The sequence below is a fragment of the Megalobrama amblycephala genome, linkage group LG10 (genome assembly GCF_018812025.1).
Source record: "Megalobrama amblycephala isolate DHTTF-2021 linkage group LG10, ASM1881202v1, whole genome shotgun sequence".
NCBI classification, from domain to species: Eukaryota; Metazoa; Chordata; class Actinopteri; order Cypriniformes; family Xenocyprididae; genus Megalobrama; species Megalobrama amblycephala.
Genome location: NC_063053.1, coordinates 24886761 through 24906612, shown reverse-complemented (window position 1 = coordinate 24906612; position 19852 = coordinate 24886761). Strand labels below are relative to the sequence as shown.

Genomic DNA, 19852 nt, shown 5'->3' with positions numbered 1-19852 from the left:
CTGTTACCAACGGCTTTACTACATGAATCAATATGAAAATGAATTAACATTATCAATATTCATTTACATTTGCTTGGAGCAAATGTAGACTTTCTTGATGTTATCTCCAAAAATATCACATTTCGAAGCAAAGGTACATAAGATTGTCACAAAATTATTTTCATAATTTGTTTATTTGATTAAACTTACATTCTAAATAATGCTGGGTTGAAAACAACCCAAGTTGGGTTGAAAATGGACAAACCCAGCGTATGGGTTGTTTTTGGGTTAATGTTTGCCCAACCTGCTGGGTAGTTTTATTTAACTCAACTATTGTTTAAAAATGACTGTATTGTTTTCTTAAAATGAACCCAAAGTATGTTGGAAATGAACATTTATTAATAAGTTTAAATAATAATAATTAAACAATAAACATTTATTAAATTGCTTATTAAATGTTCACCTTTTGATTATTATTGTTGCCTCTAGTAATTATGTGTCTGATTTTTAATTTCCAACCTATTTTGGGTTCATTTTAAGCCAGACATATAGTAATTTTTAAACAATAGTTGAGTTAAATAAAACTGCCCAGCAGGCTTGGCAAACATTTAACCCAACCACTGGGTTAGTCCATTTTCAACCCAACTTGAGTTGTTTTTAACCCAGCATTTTTTAGAGTGAATTTTCAAACTTGTGTTAGCACAAGCTAGATCTTCTGCACCAGTTGTTCTCTATCAGGGGGCCTAAGTAAGTTTCTTCCAAAAGTGTTTAATTTGAGTTTTTCAAAAGGTATATCTATTTAAACTTACATGCTATTGAAAACTTTCTTTCTTTTTGTCATTCCAAACGTCTAGCGTTTTAAAGACTTAACACAAGAACTGCTGCCGCCGTTGACTCCATAAGATTTATCACTTGTGTTTAAATTTTTCCTCATTTCTAAGTCACCTTGAAAAGCGTGTGCTAAATAAATGAATCTAAATGTATTAAATACATTCAGTACTTGTACTGCTTGTCAAATGCAGCTTTATTGTCATTTTTCACATTGCAGAGTGATGGTGAAAACTATCTGATATTTAAAAGATGTAATCTCCTTCTCCTCTGAGCACTTGGGGTTGTTTTTCATGTCTTCTGTTATTCCTTGATGCTTCAGGGGTGAAGGAGAATCATGTCACCAGTATGTGCACTTCTGAAGATTCATTTTAACAACAAATATAATGTATGAGGGGGGAAAACTAAATTAAGATATTTATCTGACAAAATTATTTGGCAAAAAAAGCAAACTGCAGCTTGAAATATTATTTTACTATGCAAAAAAGATGAATAGAACAACAAAAAGCTCACTGAAAAAAAAAACATGCATTGAATATAACATAATCAGTTATTAACATTTGTTGTTTCTCTTAGTTTTTGCATGTGTTAATCATTTCTTTGTATGACAGCCTGGCAAAAATATATATCCGCACAATTTTCCATGTTTCATTGTGTTATGACAAAGAAAACAACTGACTCCAAGCACAAATACGTAATATGCTTACAAAACCCTTAACAATTTTTGATAATGTAACGATCAGTCTAGTTTAAGTTTTTAGGTATGTTCGACTCGTGCAGTAATTTGATGTCATACACGAACACACCTTTTGTTTTCCTGGGCTGTGTCCAAAATCGCCCCTATACCCTTAAATAGGGCACTATATGAGGGAACAGCCATTTGTAGTGGTGTCTGAAACAATGGTGGACGTTATGGAGTGCACTCATATAATCCTATAATGCACTGCAATAACGATTACAAGGCTGCATCCGAAATCGCACACTTCCCTACTATATAATAGGCGAAAAACAGTATGTGACAAAATAAAGTATTTCTGAAATCACAGTAGGCTATTCATAAAAGAGTCAGCAAAAAGTATCCAGATGGCCTACTACTTCCGCTGAGATTCTGAAGTGTGCATACGATGGACACTTTACCATCCCATGAGGCCACGGGAGAGGATCTGTGAATGGCTGTGATGTGACGCAACTGACGCTGGTAGGTCACATGATAATGACAACGTGACTGTAGTACGTCCAGATTACATTTACACTACACACACATACTATATACAGTGCTCAGCATAAATGAGTACACCCCCTTTGAAAAGTAACATTTTAAACAATATCTCAATGAACAATCAAAAACAAAGACTTCGTTTTTTTGTGCCTGGGCTTTAGGAGAGGCTTCTTTTGTGGACGGCACCCATGCATGCCATTCCTCTGCAGTGTACGCCGTATTGTGTCACGGTAAATAGTCACCCCAGTTTGGCTTTCTACTTCTTTAGTTAACTGCAGTGAACTTGCATGCCAATTTTCTTCAACCCTTCTCATCAGAACACGCTCCTGTTGAGGTGTTAACTTCCGTGGACAACCTGGACGTCTCTGTGAGACGGTTGCAGTTCCATCTTTTAAATTTTTGTGCCACTTTTGCTACAGTATTCTGACTGATAAGTAAAGCTTTGCTGATCTTCTTGTAGCCTTCACCTTTCTGGTGTAAAGAAATTATTTTCTTTCTCAGGTCTTGTGACATTTCTCTTCCATGTGGTGCCATTGCTGACAGCATGAAATGGGAAGGGGTTTTAACATCCTTTTATAGTCAACTGTCTGCTGGACACCTGTGAAATGAATAATTAGACTCACCTGTGGTTGAATTCTTGCTAAATTAGACATTTGAAGTCTAAAATTTAGCTTTGCTCCAGAGACAGTGGGGTGTACTCATTTTTGCATCACCCTTATTTGAGTAAAACTGAAATTTTTGTTTTCTAAGTTATATTATTAACCGTACTTTCATTTACGCTGAGCACTGTAGAACATACTTTTTTAGCGGTACTTATTCACAATAAGTACCTACTCAAGAGAGTGTGCGATTTTGGAAATGGCCCTTTTCTGTCAGAAAGGTATGATTGGCCAGTCACGTGTTACTTTAGTTTTATTTAGTTTAATTTTCTTTTATGCAAAACAAATGTATTATTATCTTTTAGTCTTTAATTGAAATGCCCTACAGATTTACCTGGGATCCATAACACTGAAATAAATAAAGAAATTACTCATGAATGGCTTCTTCTCTACTCTTTATCATTTTGACTTCATTCAGTACATGGATTATAAAGTTCAGTCAATGCGGTCTTGGGATTCTGGATTCAGGACACTCTGAGATCACAAAACTCAATTGAACGTTCAGACTCTTTGTCTGAGTGAGCGGCTGGACCATGAAGAATTGCAGATTTGTTTCTGAGGTGTTGTAATTCTTGCGTCTCTCTCTCTCTCTCTCTCTCTCTCTCTCTCTGTGCTGTCACTCCCTCTCATACTGACCGATTTCAAAGAGGAACACCCCCTCCCCTCCCATTCGCTGTTCTGTTTCCACGTTTCCATAGCAACCGAGCCTCGCTCTGTTTTCGCCCCCTTTTTTGTTTTGCACGGGGAGGCATCTCATAATAGGGGTCTAAAGGGAACAGGAAGGGAACACTAGCGGAGAAGGGGGGGACTGCGGGCCGAAGCTGTGAAAAAGCAACAAAAACAGTAAGAAATGCATTGATAATGACATCACCAGCATTTCCCACAGTGGCCAGTGTCTTAATGGGAGCTGGAGCTCCCATTCATCGGCCCGGGGTTGGCTTTCCAAGAGCCTGGGGAGGCCAGCGCTCCCTTCATCTCAATGGGCTTTTTGTTGAGGAACAGAGGAGCTGTTCTAGGCTTGTAGAAAAGCTCAGCTAATTCACTTTAGGGTTACCAGGAAGCCTGAGCCCGCAAGGTTGGCAACAATGGCAAACTTGATTGCCTCACTTCGACGGCCCAAGAACTCCCAGCTGGAGCACCAGAATTCAAATGGGAACTTGTTGTCTCTGTTCTGTATGTTTCTTTCTCTCGCAGCCCCGCCTCTGTGTCCACACACATCTCTTCATCTGACGGGATCCCATGGCCGCCTGACCGACCCTGACATATTTCAGGGAGGGACACTAAGAGTCTTTCTCACTGTGCACAGTAGATCTGTGCCTGATGTTAGAGCGCCCCCAGTTGGTGTTGGAGTGCAAGAAGTCATTTTTACACCTAAATGAATGGGACTTATAAGTCATATTTTTAAAATGATCTTATTTAATGTTAATTAAAAGTAATTAGGGAGGTACGGTAGCTCAGTGGGTAGTGCTGTCGCCTCACAGCAAGAAGGCCTTTGGTTTGAGTCCTGGCTGAGCCTGGAGGCATTTCTGTGTGGAGTCTCCATAAAAATAATGTATTACTGCCGCACAAGGTTGCCATATGGCTACATTCACATTTTCTCAATTTATGACCAAATTATATTAGACAAAATTCAACTGATCAAACAAGCATAAAACATCACCTGTATAAGAAATAAGTCTTACAATTTAGGCTATTTTAACATCATATTAATTAAAATGCTAAAAAGACTAAAAATAGAGATGTACAACATTAAACTGACAACATTTTTTGTATTTATTTTTATTACAACAGAAGGATCAGAGCTAAATATCAGCTTAGATAAGAGGGCTTTCAAATACTGTCTTGAATAATTCTTGTCTTTTTATGGAATATTGCAGTATTTATTTTATATATATACAAAACCGATTCCAAAAAAAGTTGGGACACTGTACAAATTGTGAATAAAAACAGAATGCAATGATGTGGAAGTTAAAAAATTTCAATATTTTATTCAGAATACAACATAGATGACATATCAAATGTTTAAACTGAGAAAATGTATCAGTTTAAGGGAAAAATAAGTTGATTTTAAATTTCATGGCATCAACACATCTCAAAAAAGTTGGGACAAGGCCATGTTTACCACTGTGTGGCATCCCCTCTTCTTTTTATAACAGTCTGTAAACGTCTGGGGACTGAGGAGACAAGTTGCTCAAGTTTAGGAATAGTAATGTTGTCCCATTCTTGTCTAATACAGGCTTCTAGTTGCTCAACTGTCTTAGGTCTTCTTTGTCGCATCTTCCTCTTTATGATGCACCAAATGTTTTCTATGGGTGAAAGATCTGGACTGCAGGCTGGCCATTTCAGTACCCGGATCCTTCTTCTACGCAGCCATGATGTTGTAATTGATGCAGTATGTGGTCTGGCATTGTCATGTTGGAAAATGCAAGGTCTTCCCTGAAAAAGACGACGTCTGGATGGGAGCATATGTTGTTCTAGAACTTGGATATACCTTTCAGCATTGATGGTGCCTTTCCAGATGTGTAAGCTGCCAGGCTTCTGAACTGAGCGCTGATAACAACTTGGGTTGTCCTTGTCCTCTTTAGTCCGGATGACATGGCGTCCCAGTTTTCCAAAAAGAACTTCAAATTTTGATTTGTCTGACCACAGAACAGTTTTCCACTTTTACTACAGTCCATTTTAAATGAGCCTTGGCCTAGAGAAAACGCTTGCTCTTCTGGATCAGGTTTAGATATGGCTTCTTTTTTGACCTATAGAGTTTTAGCTGGCAACGGCGAATGGCACAGTGGATTGTGTTCACCGACAATGTTTTCTGGAAGTATTTCTGAGCCCATGTTGTGATTTCCATTACAGTAGCATTCCTGTATGTGATGCAGTGCCGTCTAAGGGCCCGAAGATCACAGGCATCCAGTATGGTTTTCCGGCCTTGGCCCTTACGCACAGAGATTGTTCCAGATTCTCTGACTCTTTGGATGATATTATGCACTGTAGATTGCCAATTGACCTAATAAGTTGCAAATTGGTCCACCAGCTGTTCCTTATATGTACATTTAACTTTTACGGCCTCTTATTGCTACCTGTCCCAACTTTTTTGGAATGTGTAGCTCTCTTGAAATGCAAAATGAGCCAATATTTGGCATGACATTTCAAAATGTCTCACTTTCAACATTCGACATGTTATCTATATTCTATTGTGAATAAAATATAAGTTTATGAGATTTGTAAATTATTGCATTCATTATTGCATATATATATATATATATATATATATATATATATATATATATATATATATATATATACAGTAGTCAACATTTGAACATTTGAAGTGGATCAAAAAGGTTCATCAAGTTGTCCTAAGAACTAAGTTTTCCTAAGACGAAGATTTTAGGACAATTTTGATGAAAGGTTTTGATCCACTTCAAATGTTGACTACTATATATTATTTTTCTTCATTCATGTGCCCTCATGATCTTTAATCAAAATAACTTCTCCCTCTTGCAGCAACATCTCTTCTCTTCTCTGATGATGTGTTTACTGCCGTGAGGGCGGAGCAACCTGTCACTCACATGAGATCCACCAATAGCAAACCACAACCATCCTATCGATTCCTGATGGACAAAATCAAGTCTTACCCTACTTTTTGTTTTTGTTTCTTTGTTTGAGAAGCCTTTATACTGGGATATACGTCACAATAGGATAGAAAAGACTATCACAATTTCCATTTCATGCCAAATTTAATGTTAAGTACTTTTTTCAGTGTAAAGAGTCATATGTTTTTCCCTGTGTAGATGTCACATGGTGTAACTTTAGATACTGAAATATATAGGACTTTGCCAATGTTTGCAATGAAACAGTCACATTTACATGAAGACTTGTATGTTTCTGCCACAACAATATCAGGTGTGATCTGTTAACACATCAAATCAAGTTGTTTTGATTCTTTCTCTTCAGGCATTTAGTGTGGAGGTCAGAGGTGTATAGTCACGAATTACAAATTCTTGTTTTTGGAAATTTCTACTTTACTTGAGTATAAATATTTTTGTTGAATTTTACTTTTTATACTTCACTTCATTTTTAAATGTATATTTTTACTCAGATACAAAAAAAAAAAAAAGATCTTTTCATATATCAAGTTTGTGAATGAATCTTTTGATTAATTCGGTTTAACTGAATGTGTCAAACCTAAATGATTCATTTTGCGAATCACAAATCTGAATCTAACAGCACTCCTGATGTGATGAGTATTCAGAACACTTGTCAATGTGATGTAACTGGAATTGGTTATAAATACACAGCATCTCTTCATGAGCACTGGGAACATCAGTACCTGGTTTCACGTGCACACCCTCGGGTTTTAGGGGGGTGTATTATATTTCGTTTAGATTAGCACTAGGTGGTTTAGCGTTAGGGACCCCCAGAGGACCTTGTGAAGGTGGGCAGCAGATGGCACCCTAGATCGTAACCAAAAATTTTTTTTACTGTATTCCCAAAAATAGACTTTACATTATACATTAGTACCAAAAAGTACCATGGTATTACTATGGTGTTTTGGACATGAACCATACTACCATGTAAATATCATGGCAGTACATGAATTCCAGTATCATGCTATATGTACTAATGAGCTATTTAATAAATGTTTATGTTATGAAATCCCATAACAACTTCGACCAGTTGAAACAACACAAAGACATGAAACTGCTCTTTTAATTCTTTCAAATAAATATTATAAAATTGCATGAACTGACCAAAGCATTTAAAGGTGCCCTAGAACGTTCTTTCACAAAATGTAATACAAGTCTAAGGTGTCCCCTGAATGTGTCTGTGAAGTTTCAGCTCAAAATACCCCATAGATTTTTTTAAATTAATTTTTTTAACTGCCTATTTTGGGGCATCATTAAATATGCGTCAATTCAGGCTGCGGCCCCTTTAAATCCTTGCGCTCCCTATGAAAATAGCAATGGCTCTCTTGTCTCCGTGAATACAGTAATAAACAATGGTAACTTTAACCACATTTAACAGTACATTAGCAACATGCTAACGAAACATTTAGAAAGACAATTTACAAATATCACTAAAAAATATCATGTTGTCATGGATCATGTCAGTCATTATCGCTCCATCTGCCATTTTTCGCTATTGTTCTTGCTTGCTTACCTAGTCTGATGAAGAAGGCAAGCCAGTGGAGACAGAGTGATGCTTTGGGCAATGTTCTGCTGGGAAACCTTGAGTCCTGCCATCCATGTGGATGTTACTTTGACACGTACCACCTACCTAAGCATTGTTGAGACCATGTACACCCTTTCATGGAAACGGTATTCCCTGGACTCTTTCAGCAGGATAATGCTCCTGCCACAAAGCAAAAATGGTTCAGGAATGGTTTGAGGAGCACAACAATGAGTTTGAGGTGTTGACTTGACCTCCAAATTCCCCAGATCTCAATCCAATGGAGCATCTGTGGGATATACTGAACAAACAAGTCCGATCCATGGAGGCTCCACCTCTCAACTTACAGGACATAAAGGATCTGCTGCTAACATCTTGGTGTCAGATACCACAGCACACCTTCAGGGGTCTAGTGGAGTCCATGCCTCGACGGGTCAGGGCTGTTTTGGCAGTTTTACAGTTTTACAGTTTTGCCCCCTTTTATGGGGACCAACACAATATTAGGAATGTGGTCATAATGTTATGCCTGATTGGTATATTCTACCAACACTAACCTAACCTAACCTTACAGTCTACTAATACTCTAATGAGAGTTAGTTGACATGAAGTTGCAAAGTTACATATAGTTAGTAGGATGTCTAATATGGACCATCGAAATGAAGTGTAACACACTTCTATAGCTATCACTGATTTTAAACACATTTTGGCCACCCCTGAAATGGGAAATAACATTGACATAGGCTGTCGACATTAAAAAATATATGTAGGTTAAGTAATTAAAATTTTTTTTTTTGTGTGTGTGGTTTTATGTTGTCTTGCAGAAACACTGTCATACCATATTTGCTGGTGTTCATTTTTGTGCTAATGTTACCCTTCCTCAATAGTCTTATGCTGACATCTTTTGGCCGATGACAGAATTACAGGCAACAACTAGTAGGTGGCATTTTCAGTCTGACCAACTAACAGTTAGCCAAGAGGCAATCAGTCTTACATTTCAGTTTCAAATTAGACCAATCTACGTTTTTATTTAACTAACTGAAAAGTTATGAACAGTCTTAAAGAAGAAAAAAATTGATGACTAACTTGTAAGACTAGCCTTAGCAGTTTATGCAGCTGGGCTGGTTTTCAGTTATTGAGACAATAAGATGGGCACACGAGGCAATAAAGTGTGCAATAAGTCAAACTAGTATCTGGACTTCATCACTGAACCATACTTGTACTGCCAAGATTCAACAGACAGATACAGTGATTCATGAACCAATTATTTATTACAAAAAAATGCAAGACTGAACTCTTAAACTGTAATCTAATGGCAAACACAATACAAAAACATACATCTTTATATAAGATGTAGGTCTGCTGCATCAAGAGATGAAATAGCTACAGCAATTGAAAACAAAGAAAATGACAAACATAAATCAAACCATGAGGAGTGTGGACAGGAGAGCGATAAACCTTATATTATTGGAAAGAATTAAAAACAATGACTAGAACCAAGGAAATATATTAAAACAACCAACAACTATAGAGTACCAAGAGCGTTTTCTTTTTTGATAACATCATTCTGGGTGTAACAGTGTCATCTGTGCTTCATACGTGCGTCTCAACTCTTCTCAAAGTCTCATTTTTCAAACTCCATAAATGGGTTAGTAATTGCTATTCAATTTCAGTGGTGAGCGAAAGTCCAGAAGGCGTATGAACATGGAACAGGAGACTGATTGAACACCTTTGATGAGCTGAACCGCACGTCTTCAGTGGCGCGTCGAAGAGCTTTGGTCTTACACAATGTAGCTGAGGGCACTTGATCAATTTTTCAAAAATGCGTGGAAGATATTTCCGTGCCTCGTTCATTTGAGGTTTTGACCAGGAGATCCAAAGTCGCGTTCCAATTTCCTAAATATGTAGTGCTTCTGTCTATAAATACAATAGTGCAATGCTTGTTAAAATATGAAATCCCTTGGCTATTCCATAACTTATGAAGATACAGAAAAATAAATCAGATAGAACTTCTTTTTGCAACTGCAACTTTTTACACATATACAGCAGAAGTAAAAAGCACACACTTTGCGAGTATATTCTTTTCTCATATTTATCAAGTGCACGCACACAAATTTATATGAACAGTATTTTAAGTGCATCTGTACATGTCCATGTCAACAAGCATCAAACACCCTCCATGGACACAATGGATTTCATATTTTGACAAATTAACATCGAAGAGGAAATAAGTACCAAAGACAACATGTTGAGGAAACTAGTCAAACCAATCAAATCACCCCAAACACTTGTTAGTTTGGAGAACATCTCCATTTGCACTCATCCAGCAGTTTTTAATGAAACGGTATACACTTTTTTTTTTTATATATATAATATCCCATAAAACCAAACAGCAAAACCTGCTCTTGTGTGTCCATACTTCAAGTGAGAAAAGCCTTCAATTAGTTGGTCTAAGAAATTAGGTCGCATAAATATAATTACAGGGGACATCATTAATTCAAACCACACACTTAATAGAACAACGTTCAAGTAAATTGCATATAAAATTTACTTCTTGCATACAAAACTCACCCCTCACTCCCCTCTACTCCATCCCACACCTCAACAAGTACTTTATTTTGGGTTCACAGGATTAGTGCAAGCACGGAAAATAAATAACACCTGCATTGCCAATGCCATCTGCTTTTCTCTGTTTTTCTTGTGGACACCTAAAAATGAGAATTACACAATTTGCCTCTTGCAAAGAATTACCTTCCCAGTAAACCGAATGAACAAAACAAAAGGGAATGTCAACCAAAGCAAAACAAAAAGAAAAACTTTTCTTTCATTAACAAAGATTGCAACTATATCCCCTATAATGTGGCCGAAAAGGGCTATAATAATTACAAGACTATTAGATAGAAGCCACACAGCCAAATTACGATGTCATAAAATAAGAATGAGGGGTAAACAAACAAACAAAAACAAAAAACAGCAAAACCAACGCAATCTCACGGCAATTCGTACATATTTTATGAGGTGGCTAATTCGTAGGTCATTCATACGAATTCATACGAATTTGGCAACTCGTAAAATACATTCGATTTAGCAAAAAAAAATTGTACGACCTCACTACGCTAAATCGTACATATTTTACGAGGTGGCTAATTCGTAGGACCTCACTCATACGTTTTGCGCTAAATCGTATGTATTATAACAAGTGGCTAATTCATACGAATTCGTATGACCTCACTCGTACGTTTTTTGCTAAATCGTACATATTTCACGAGTTGTCAAATTTGCATGAATTCGTACGAATGACCTACCCCTAACCCCGTCCCTAAACCTACCCGTCGCTGGGGTTTAGACAAATCTTATAAATTCGTACGAATTCATATCACTTTTGCTAAATCGTACGTATTTTACGAGGTGGCAAATTCATATGAATTCATACGATTTAGCAAAAAAATGTAGGCTACCTCGCTCGTATCTCACTGGGTCGTATGAATTCGTACAAGTGAGGTCATATGAATTCGTATGTTTTTTGTTGAATCGTATGTATTTTACGAGTTGCCAAATTTGTATGAATTTGCACGAATAACCTTCCCCTAACCCCACCCCTAAACATACCCTTCACTGGGTTTTACACCTCGTAAAATACGTACGAATTGGTCGTGAGATAGCGTTGGCAAGAACACAACAACACTTTTCCCAATCACAGTTCCAGAACATCCGTGTCGACTGTGCCAGGACAGTTCCAGAATCTCGGTCCTTCTCACTCGGACTCGTATTCCAGCGGGGCCACCTCATCGATGACCAGTTCCTCTTCGCACTTAATGTCATCCAGTTTCGGTGAGAGCCTCATTGCCGCGTGGACCTTCTTATGGCGCGAGAAGCTGGAGGAGTGAACGAAAGTCTTCCCGCACTGTGGGCACTCGTAGAGCTTGCCCGAAGCGTGCGTTTGCTGGTGCTGCTTGAGGTTGGAGAGCCGTACGAAGGTCTTCTTGCAGATGTTGCAGGGGTAGCACTTGTCGCTGGCATGCGTGTGCTCATGCCGAGACAGGCTGGTGGTGTGGCTGAAGCGCTTCTCGCACATGCGGCAGGGGTACGGCCGCTCCTCGTTCGGCAAGCACAGCCTCTTCTTGCCCCCTTTGTTGTGCTTGTTCTTCTTGCACAGGGTGTAGTAGTTGGGCTTGTCGCGGGAGCACAGCTTCAGGCGGATTTTAGGTCCGAGGACTTGTCGAGCGCGTCTTTGCCGTGCGTGTACGAGTTGAGCAGCTGTCGCACGTGAGCCACCTGGTGCTTGGAGAGGCCGGCGGAGTGGCTGAAGACCCTGTCGCACTGCGCGCACTGGTACTGCTTCTCGCGCTCGCCCGAGGGGACCGGCGTTCTTTTATTCGTGCCGTGGAAACTGTGCTGGGTCATGATGGGCGCAGGGGTTGGAGCCGGGTACAACGGCCTAGCGTTTTTATCCAAGCCTTTTTTGTGGATTAACCGATGCCGCGACAGGCTAGAGCTGTGATTGAAGGTTTTGCCGCAGGTGTTGCACGTGTGCAGTCTCTTGGTTTTGTGGCATTTCTTGTGTATCGCCAGAAGCCGCTTGCCGTTGCACCTCACCCCGCACAGATTGCACAGCAGAGACTTTTTGTTGTCGCCTAACTTGCTGAAACCTTTCGAGGAAGGGAGGGATGATCTATCCGAGTGCACATGCAGATGGCGAGCAAGACTTGAGGAATGGCTGTAGATCTTGCCGCAGAAGTGGCACTTATAGGTTCTGGTATGAGACACCTCTTTCTCCCAGGAAATATCGGAAACATCCTCGTCTTCGCACAGCTGGCTATTCCCCGGTTCGGTGTTGTCGTCGGAGTCTGATTCACTTCCCACCTCCTCCTCGTGCGTCGGGATCAAATTCGGATCTATTTCCTCACATTCTGGGTACACGGCTTCATAAGGGACAAAGAACGTCTCGTCCGGTTCCACTTTCACTATCTGATCGGAGGTGAAGCAAGTAGCCTCGTCCAAATCCTTTTTCACACAGGCTAAAGTGAATTTTGAGCCCACCTCGGCCCACTTGACCACATATTCGATGGGCTGGGTGTCCAGCTCCACCGTGATGAAGTCTGCTCCTAAAGCGTCCTGCTCGGAGCAGGTCAGCTCTGTTTCGATCTCTTCCATTAGGGCTGATCTTCACAGCCCTTCTGTTGCTTTCTCACTGGGGAGCAGTGCCTATTCCAGGCTTAATTTACACCTCAGCAAATCCTAGTAGGAAACAAAAACAAAAAATGCTTGAGTTAAATTAAACAGTACCAGCAATAATAACATACATCAGCCAATATTTGGCTATTTTGAGACTATTGGCTGATAATTAGTCAGTCTGACAGATTATTATCTCCCCCTTGTGTCAATTCAAGCAACAGCTTTGTCAATTTATAATAAACTATTTCTGTAGTAGCTAATTTTGAGTTCATATTGAGTAAAATAGATTTTTTTTATGATCATGGGATAGCATTACTACATTTATATCAGCATTATATTACTCTTAAGGATTAGTTCACTTCAGAATTAAAATCTCCTGATAATTTACTCACCCCCATATCATCCAAGATGTTTATGTCTTTCTTTCTTCGGTCAAAAAGAAATAAAGGTTTTTGAGGAAAACATTCCAGGATTTTTCTCCATATAGTGGACTTTAGTGGGGTTCAACGGGTTGAAGGTCCAAATGTCAGTTTCAGTTCAGCTTCAAAGAGCTCTACATGATCCCAGTTGAAGAATAACACTGCATTCACACAGGGCGTCAGCGTTAACACTTCTTGTTAACTTTGAATGGGTGACGTCATGTGTTGCCAAACTGAATTGTGGGTTCCGTCGCATCGCTTCACTCGTGTTGCTCGCGGCAGAAGTTGAAGATCAACTTTTAAAGCGCCAACACAGGCATCAGCCAATCAGATCGCAAACACTCTAGAGCAGTCGCTAGCCAATTGCGTTCATGCTACACCGAAAAGTATTGTGATTGGCTGTTATCACTTTAATGGTCATCTCAACACAAGCTTCAGACACGCCCTCCATCAAGCGATGACGCTGACCCCCCGTGTGAATGCAGCGTAAGGGTCTTATCTAGAGAAACGATCAGTCATTTTCTAAAAAAAAAAAAAAAAAAAAAAAAAAATTTATATAGTTTTTAACCACAAATGCTAATTTTCCACGCATGCTCATGTGCCACGCATGACGTAATCACGTTGGAAAGGTCACGCGTGACGTAGGCGGAAGTACCGCTGTAGGTCGAAAAACTCCATCTCATTTTCTCGTCGGTTAACCTTTTTTTGTAAAGGGCGTTTCGCTTCATCTTTGCACGTTCGCTTTCTAAACACTGGATCTGTACTGACCTTTATAGCGTGACTACGTAATATGTGGCGCATCGCAGAACAGTGCAAGACAAGCATTTGTGTTTTTTTTTTTTTTTTAAGAAAATGAACAATCGTTTCTCTAGATAAGACACTTATTCCTCGTCTGGGATCGTGTAGAGCTCTTTGAAGCTGCACTGAAACATGAAACTGAAACACTGACATTTGGACCTTCAACCCGTTGGTAACTGTTGAAGTCCACTATATGGAGAAAAATCCTGTAATATTTTCCTCAAAAACCTTAATTTCTTTTCAACTGAAGAAAGAAAGACATGAACATCTTGGATGACATGGGGGTGAGTAAATTATCATTCAGAAGTGAACTAATCCTTTAGGCCACTGAAAAACCATGCAAGTCTGCTAGAAAAAAAGTACAGGCTGCATGGAGACTCATGAGCTATGGTGCAAGATATTTTACTTCCTCTTAGGTGGATTTTTTTTTTAAGCTTATATGCATGCTGAACAAATAAGAATATATTTTGAAGAATGTTGGTAACCAAACAATTGATTGGCCCCACACTATGTAAATCAATGGGGACCATCAAATGTTTTGTTACACATATTATTCAAAATATTTTCATTTGCATTCAGCAGGAGAAAGAAATGTTTTGAGTGAACTATCCCTTTAACAACAGACTATTCCACAATTGACATCTAAGAGATCCAAACGAGAACATTCTGAAGAATCAGTCGTACATTCACCGAACATTTCTGACATTTACAGAATTCTCTAAAGAATCACTCTGACATTTAAAATAACATCCCAAAGAATCATTCTGATATTTAGAGAACATTACAAGAAATCATTCTGACATTTAAACAATGTTTAGAGAGAGAAAAAAATCATTTTGATATTTGGAGAACCACCTGAAGAATCATTCTGGCATTTATAGACTGTTCAGAAGAATCACTCTCCAATTTAAAATAACTTCCCAATGAATCATTCTGATATTTAGAGAACATTACAAGAAATTATTTTGACATTTAAACAACGTTTAAAAAAACATTTTGATATTCAGTGAATGTTCAGAAGAATCACTCTGATATTCGGAGAATGTACTGAAGAATCATTCTAGCATTTATAGAATGTTCAGAAGAATCACTCTGATATTCAGAGAACATTACAAGAAATTATTCTAACATTTAAACAACGTTTAGAGGGGGAAAAAATCATTTTGATATTTGGAGAACGACCTGAGGAATCATTTTAGCATTTATAGGCTGTTCAGAAGAATCACTCTGATATTCAGAGAACGTTCAGAAGAATCATTCTGACATTTAGACTGTTTAGAAGAATCACTCTGATATTCAGAGAATGTTCAGAAGAATCATTCTGACATTTATAGACTGTTCAGAAGAATCACTCTGATATTCAGAGAACGTTCAGAAGAATCATTCTGACATTTAGACTGTTCAGAAGAATCACTCTGACATTTATAGACTGTTTAGAAGAATCACTCTGATATTCAGTGAACGTTCAGAAGAATCATTCTGACATTTAGACTGTTCAGAAGAATCACTCTGACATTTATAGACTGTTCAGAAGAATCACTCTGATATTCAGAGAACGTTCAGAAGAATCATTCTGACATTTATAGACTGTTCAGAAGTATCACTCTGATATTCAAAGAACGTTCAAAAGAATCATTCTGACATTTATAGAACGTTCAGAAGAATCACTCTGATATTCAGTGAACGTTCAGAAGAATCATTCTGACATTTATAGAATGTTCAGAAGAATCACTCTGATATTCAGAGAACGTTCAGAAGAATCATTCTGACATTTATAGAACGTTCAGAAGCATCATTCTGCAGTTAGTGCGGAATCTGTCAAACCCGTCGGAACGCGATAATATGTCGAACTGTAAAATGAAAGCGGACGTTCGCGCCAGGGTATTTCCTCATCAGCGGGATGCCGCGAAGTCTCGCCGATCTCCCATTTTCGCGTGTTTACGTTAGTATTATTTATTTATAAACTCACCTTCTCTGATCAATCGTGATTAAAGACATGCAGAACAATGCACTTTAACCCGCGTCAAAAAAGGAAAACCAGGCAAACAAAAGCGTTACAACGGTAAACAGGAAACACAACTGTGCATTGACACGGTGCATTATGGGAAAGGATTAAATGGGGCTGCAACCGAGCACTGTATTTTTCTTTTAAAAGCATTTAATGTCCAAGTTGTCCACGTCAAGAAGGTTAGAAGATCTCGATAGTAAAATGTAGACGAGCTGTGTCGTGAATCGGTCTGACCTTGTAATGGCACGGAAGAGGCGTTCGCTAAAGCCTGACTGTAAACATATTATAATGGTCAGGATTCAATCGGCCCGCCATAAAACTGCACATTTATTCAGCATTATAGACGATTTAAGCGTCTATCTCACACCGAGGCCCACATATACACATACTGAAACTGAATACGATGTGTACAGGCTGTACTTTCTGTACTACTGCCAGCTTGTGCTGAATAACTCGCACTTACGGTCGCTCGAGAATATATACTATAGTTACTGAGCATTTCGATCAATACATGACAGGAAACAGACCATCCGCGAGCCCATACAGTGTTTAAAATACCTTTTGATCGGTTATTCGTAAGAAACGAGTGCTTCATTTGGAGCAATAACAAAACAATTCGCCTCAGAAAGAGCCAAAGGTGTTATTGTGACCCAGACTCGGAGAGTGACATATGGCCGGTGTGACTGCATGATCTGCTGTATCTAAATTCCTCAATACAGTCACTGTAATATTATCAAGCGCGTCTTCCTGTCCACACTTCATTTGTTGATTAGCCATAAGCATCCACTGTATAAACATTCTGCAATGTGTTATGTCGATTAAAATGTAGTTTAAAGTCATTACCAAGCATATAATGTGCAGTTTGGTCGTTGGAAATCGGTTCGGTTCTGCCGCACCTCTGTCAGATCATCGTCGATGTCGTCACGGATGTCATTTTTCTTTTTCTTTTTTTTCTCCTCACTGCCTCTGCGCGTCACCGTTGATGCATATAACGCCTGGATCGACTTCCGCATTCCATTGTGCACATGAACAGAATAAATACATAAACAGCATGAATGCAAAATGTTCTCTGAAAACGTGATTTACTCAGAATAATTTAAAGGGACTGCCTGGACATGTCTGAAATTGTTTTTTATTACGACTTAATATAATATTTGCCTAATAACAGAAGAAAAAAAAAATTAAATAATTAATGCACATTTTCTTTTTGAAATAACATGCTCATGACAATAAATATCATTTATATTGATATATGTATTTTAATTGTGTGTCACAAAATGTGTAACAGTAATCTGTTGATGTCACTATTTTATTTTTTATTATGATTTTGTGCATATAACATAATACCAAGAGAATCTCAAATATTTTTGCATATATATATATATATATATATATATATATATATATATACACACACTACCAGTCAAAGTTTGGAAACATTACTATTTTTAATGTTTTTGAACAAAGTCTCTTATGCTCACCAAGGCTGCATTTATATCATAATAAATACAGAAATAACAATAATATTGTGAAATATTATTCCAATTTAAAATGATGGTTTTCTATTTTAATATACTTTAAAATATAATTTATTTCTGTGATCAAAGCTGAATTTTCAGCATCATTACTCCAGTCTTCAGTGTCTCATGATCCTTCAGCAATCATTGTAATATGATTTATTATCAATGTTGGAAACAGTTGCTTAATATTATTTTATAACCTGTGATACTTTTTCAGGATTCATTGATGAATTAAAGGTTAAAAAGAACAGCATTTATTCAAAATATAAATCTTTTCTAACAATATAAATCTTTACTATCACTTTTTATCAATTGAACACATCCATGCTCAATAAAAGTATTAATTTTTTTTTCAAAAAAAAAAGAAAATTACTGACCCCAAACTTTTGAACGGTAGTGTATATTGTTACAAAAGATTTCTATTTTAAATAAATGCTGATATTTTTTTCATCAAAGAATCCTGAAAAAGTATCACAGGTTATAAAATAATATTAAGCAGCACAACTGTTTCCAACATTGATAATAAATCATCATATTAGAATGATTTCTGAAGGATCATGTGACACTGAAGACTGGAGTAATGATGCTGAAAATTCAGCTTTGCATCACAGAAATAAATTATATTTTAAAGTATATTAAAATAGAAAACCATAATTTTAAATTGTAATAATATTTCACAATATTGTAGTTTTTTCTGTATTTATTATGAAATAAATGCATCCTTAATGAGCATAAGAGACTTCATTCAAAAACATTAAAAATAGTAATGTTTCCAAACTTTTGACTGGTAGTGTATATATATAATCTGAAAAAATATTTGAGATTCTCTTGGACTTAGAGAGAACTCCCATTTTTAATCCGTAGGGTTTAATATGGAGTTGGCCCACGCTTTGCATCTATAACAGCCTCAGCTCTTCTGGGAAGACTTTCCAAAAGGTTTAGGAGTATGTTAAGGGGAATTTTTGACCATTCTTCTAGAAGCACATTTGTGAGGTCAGGCAGTGATGTTGGCGAGAAGGCCTGGCTCACAGTCTCCACTCTAATTCATCCCAAAGGTGTTCTATCGGGTTGAGGTCAGGACTCTGTGCAGGCCAGTCAAGTTCCTCCACACCAAACTCCTTGTCTTTATGGACTTTGCTTTGTGCACTGGTGCGCAGTCATGTTGGAACAGGAAGGGGCCATCCCCAAACTGTTCTCACAATGTTGGGAGCATGAAGTTGTCCAAAATGTCTTGGTATGCTGAAGCATTAAGAGTTCCTTTCACTGGAACTAAGGGGCCAAGCCCAACCCCTGAAAAACAACCCCACACCATAATCCCCTTCCACCAAACTTTACACTTGGCACAATGCAGTCAGGCAAGTACCGTTCTCCTGACAACCGCCAAACCCAGACTCGTCCATCAGATTGCCAGACAGAGAAGCGTGATTCGTCACTCCAGAGAACACGTTTCCACTGCTCTAGAGTCCAGTGGCGGCGTGTTTTACACCACTGCCTCCGACGCTTTGCATTGAACTGGTGATGTAAGGCTTGGATGCAGCTGCTCGGCCATGGAAATCCATTCCATGAAGCTCTCTACGCACTGTTCTTGAGCTAATCTGAAGGACACACGAAGTTTGGAGGTCTGTAGCTATTGACTCTGCAGAAAGTTGGTGACGTCTGTGCACTGTGCGCCTCAGCATGTGCTGACCCTGCTCTGTGATTTTACGCAGCCTACCACTTCATGGCTGAGATGCTGTTGTTCCTGATTGCTTCCACTTTGTTATGACACCACTAACAGTTGACCGTGGAATATTTAGTAGTGAGGAAATTTCACAAATGGACTTATTGCACAGGTGGCAACCTATCACAGTACCACACTTGAATTCACTGAGCTCCTGAGAGCGACCCATTCTTTCACAAATGTTTGTAGAAGCAGTCTGCATGCCTAGGTGCTTGAGTTTATACACCTGTGGGCATGGAAGTGATTTGGAGGAGTGTCCCAATACTTTTAGCAATAGTGTGTGTATATATATATATATATATATATATATATATATATATATATATATATATATATATATATATATATATATAAAGAAAAT

General features: G+C 38.3%; 1 protein-coding gene across 2 annotated transcripts; it reads right to left on the bottom strand.

Annotated features, from left to right (window-relative positions):
* Nucleotides 1-9103: 9103 nt before the first annotated feature.
* On the bottom strand, nt 9104-17251 carry LOC125277209 (zinc finger protein 93). Of its 2 annotated transcripts, none has more exons than XM_048205557.1 (2): nt 17095-17251; nt 9104-13089 (listed from the first exon to the last, which is right to left on the bottom strand). In XM_048205557.1, exon 2 carries the CDS (start codon nt 13003-13005, stop codon nt 12043-12045), a length of 963 nt encoding a protein of 320 aa, XP_048061514.1. In that variant the 5' UTR covers nt 13006-13089; nt 17095-17251; the 3' UTR covers nt 9104-12042. The 2 variants fall into 2 exon arrangements, with proteins under 2 accessions (XP_048061514.1, XP_048061515.1); XM_048205558.1 differs by lacking the exon at nt 17095-17251 and adding an exon at nt 16213-16992.
* Between the last annotated feature and the right edge of the window lie 2601 nt (nt 17252-19852).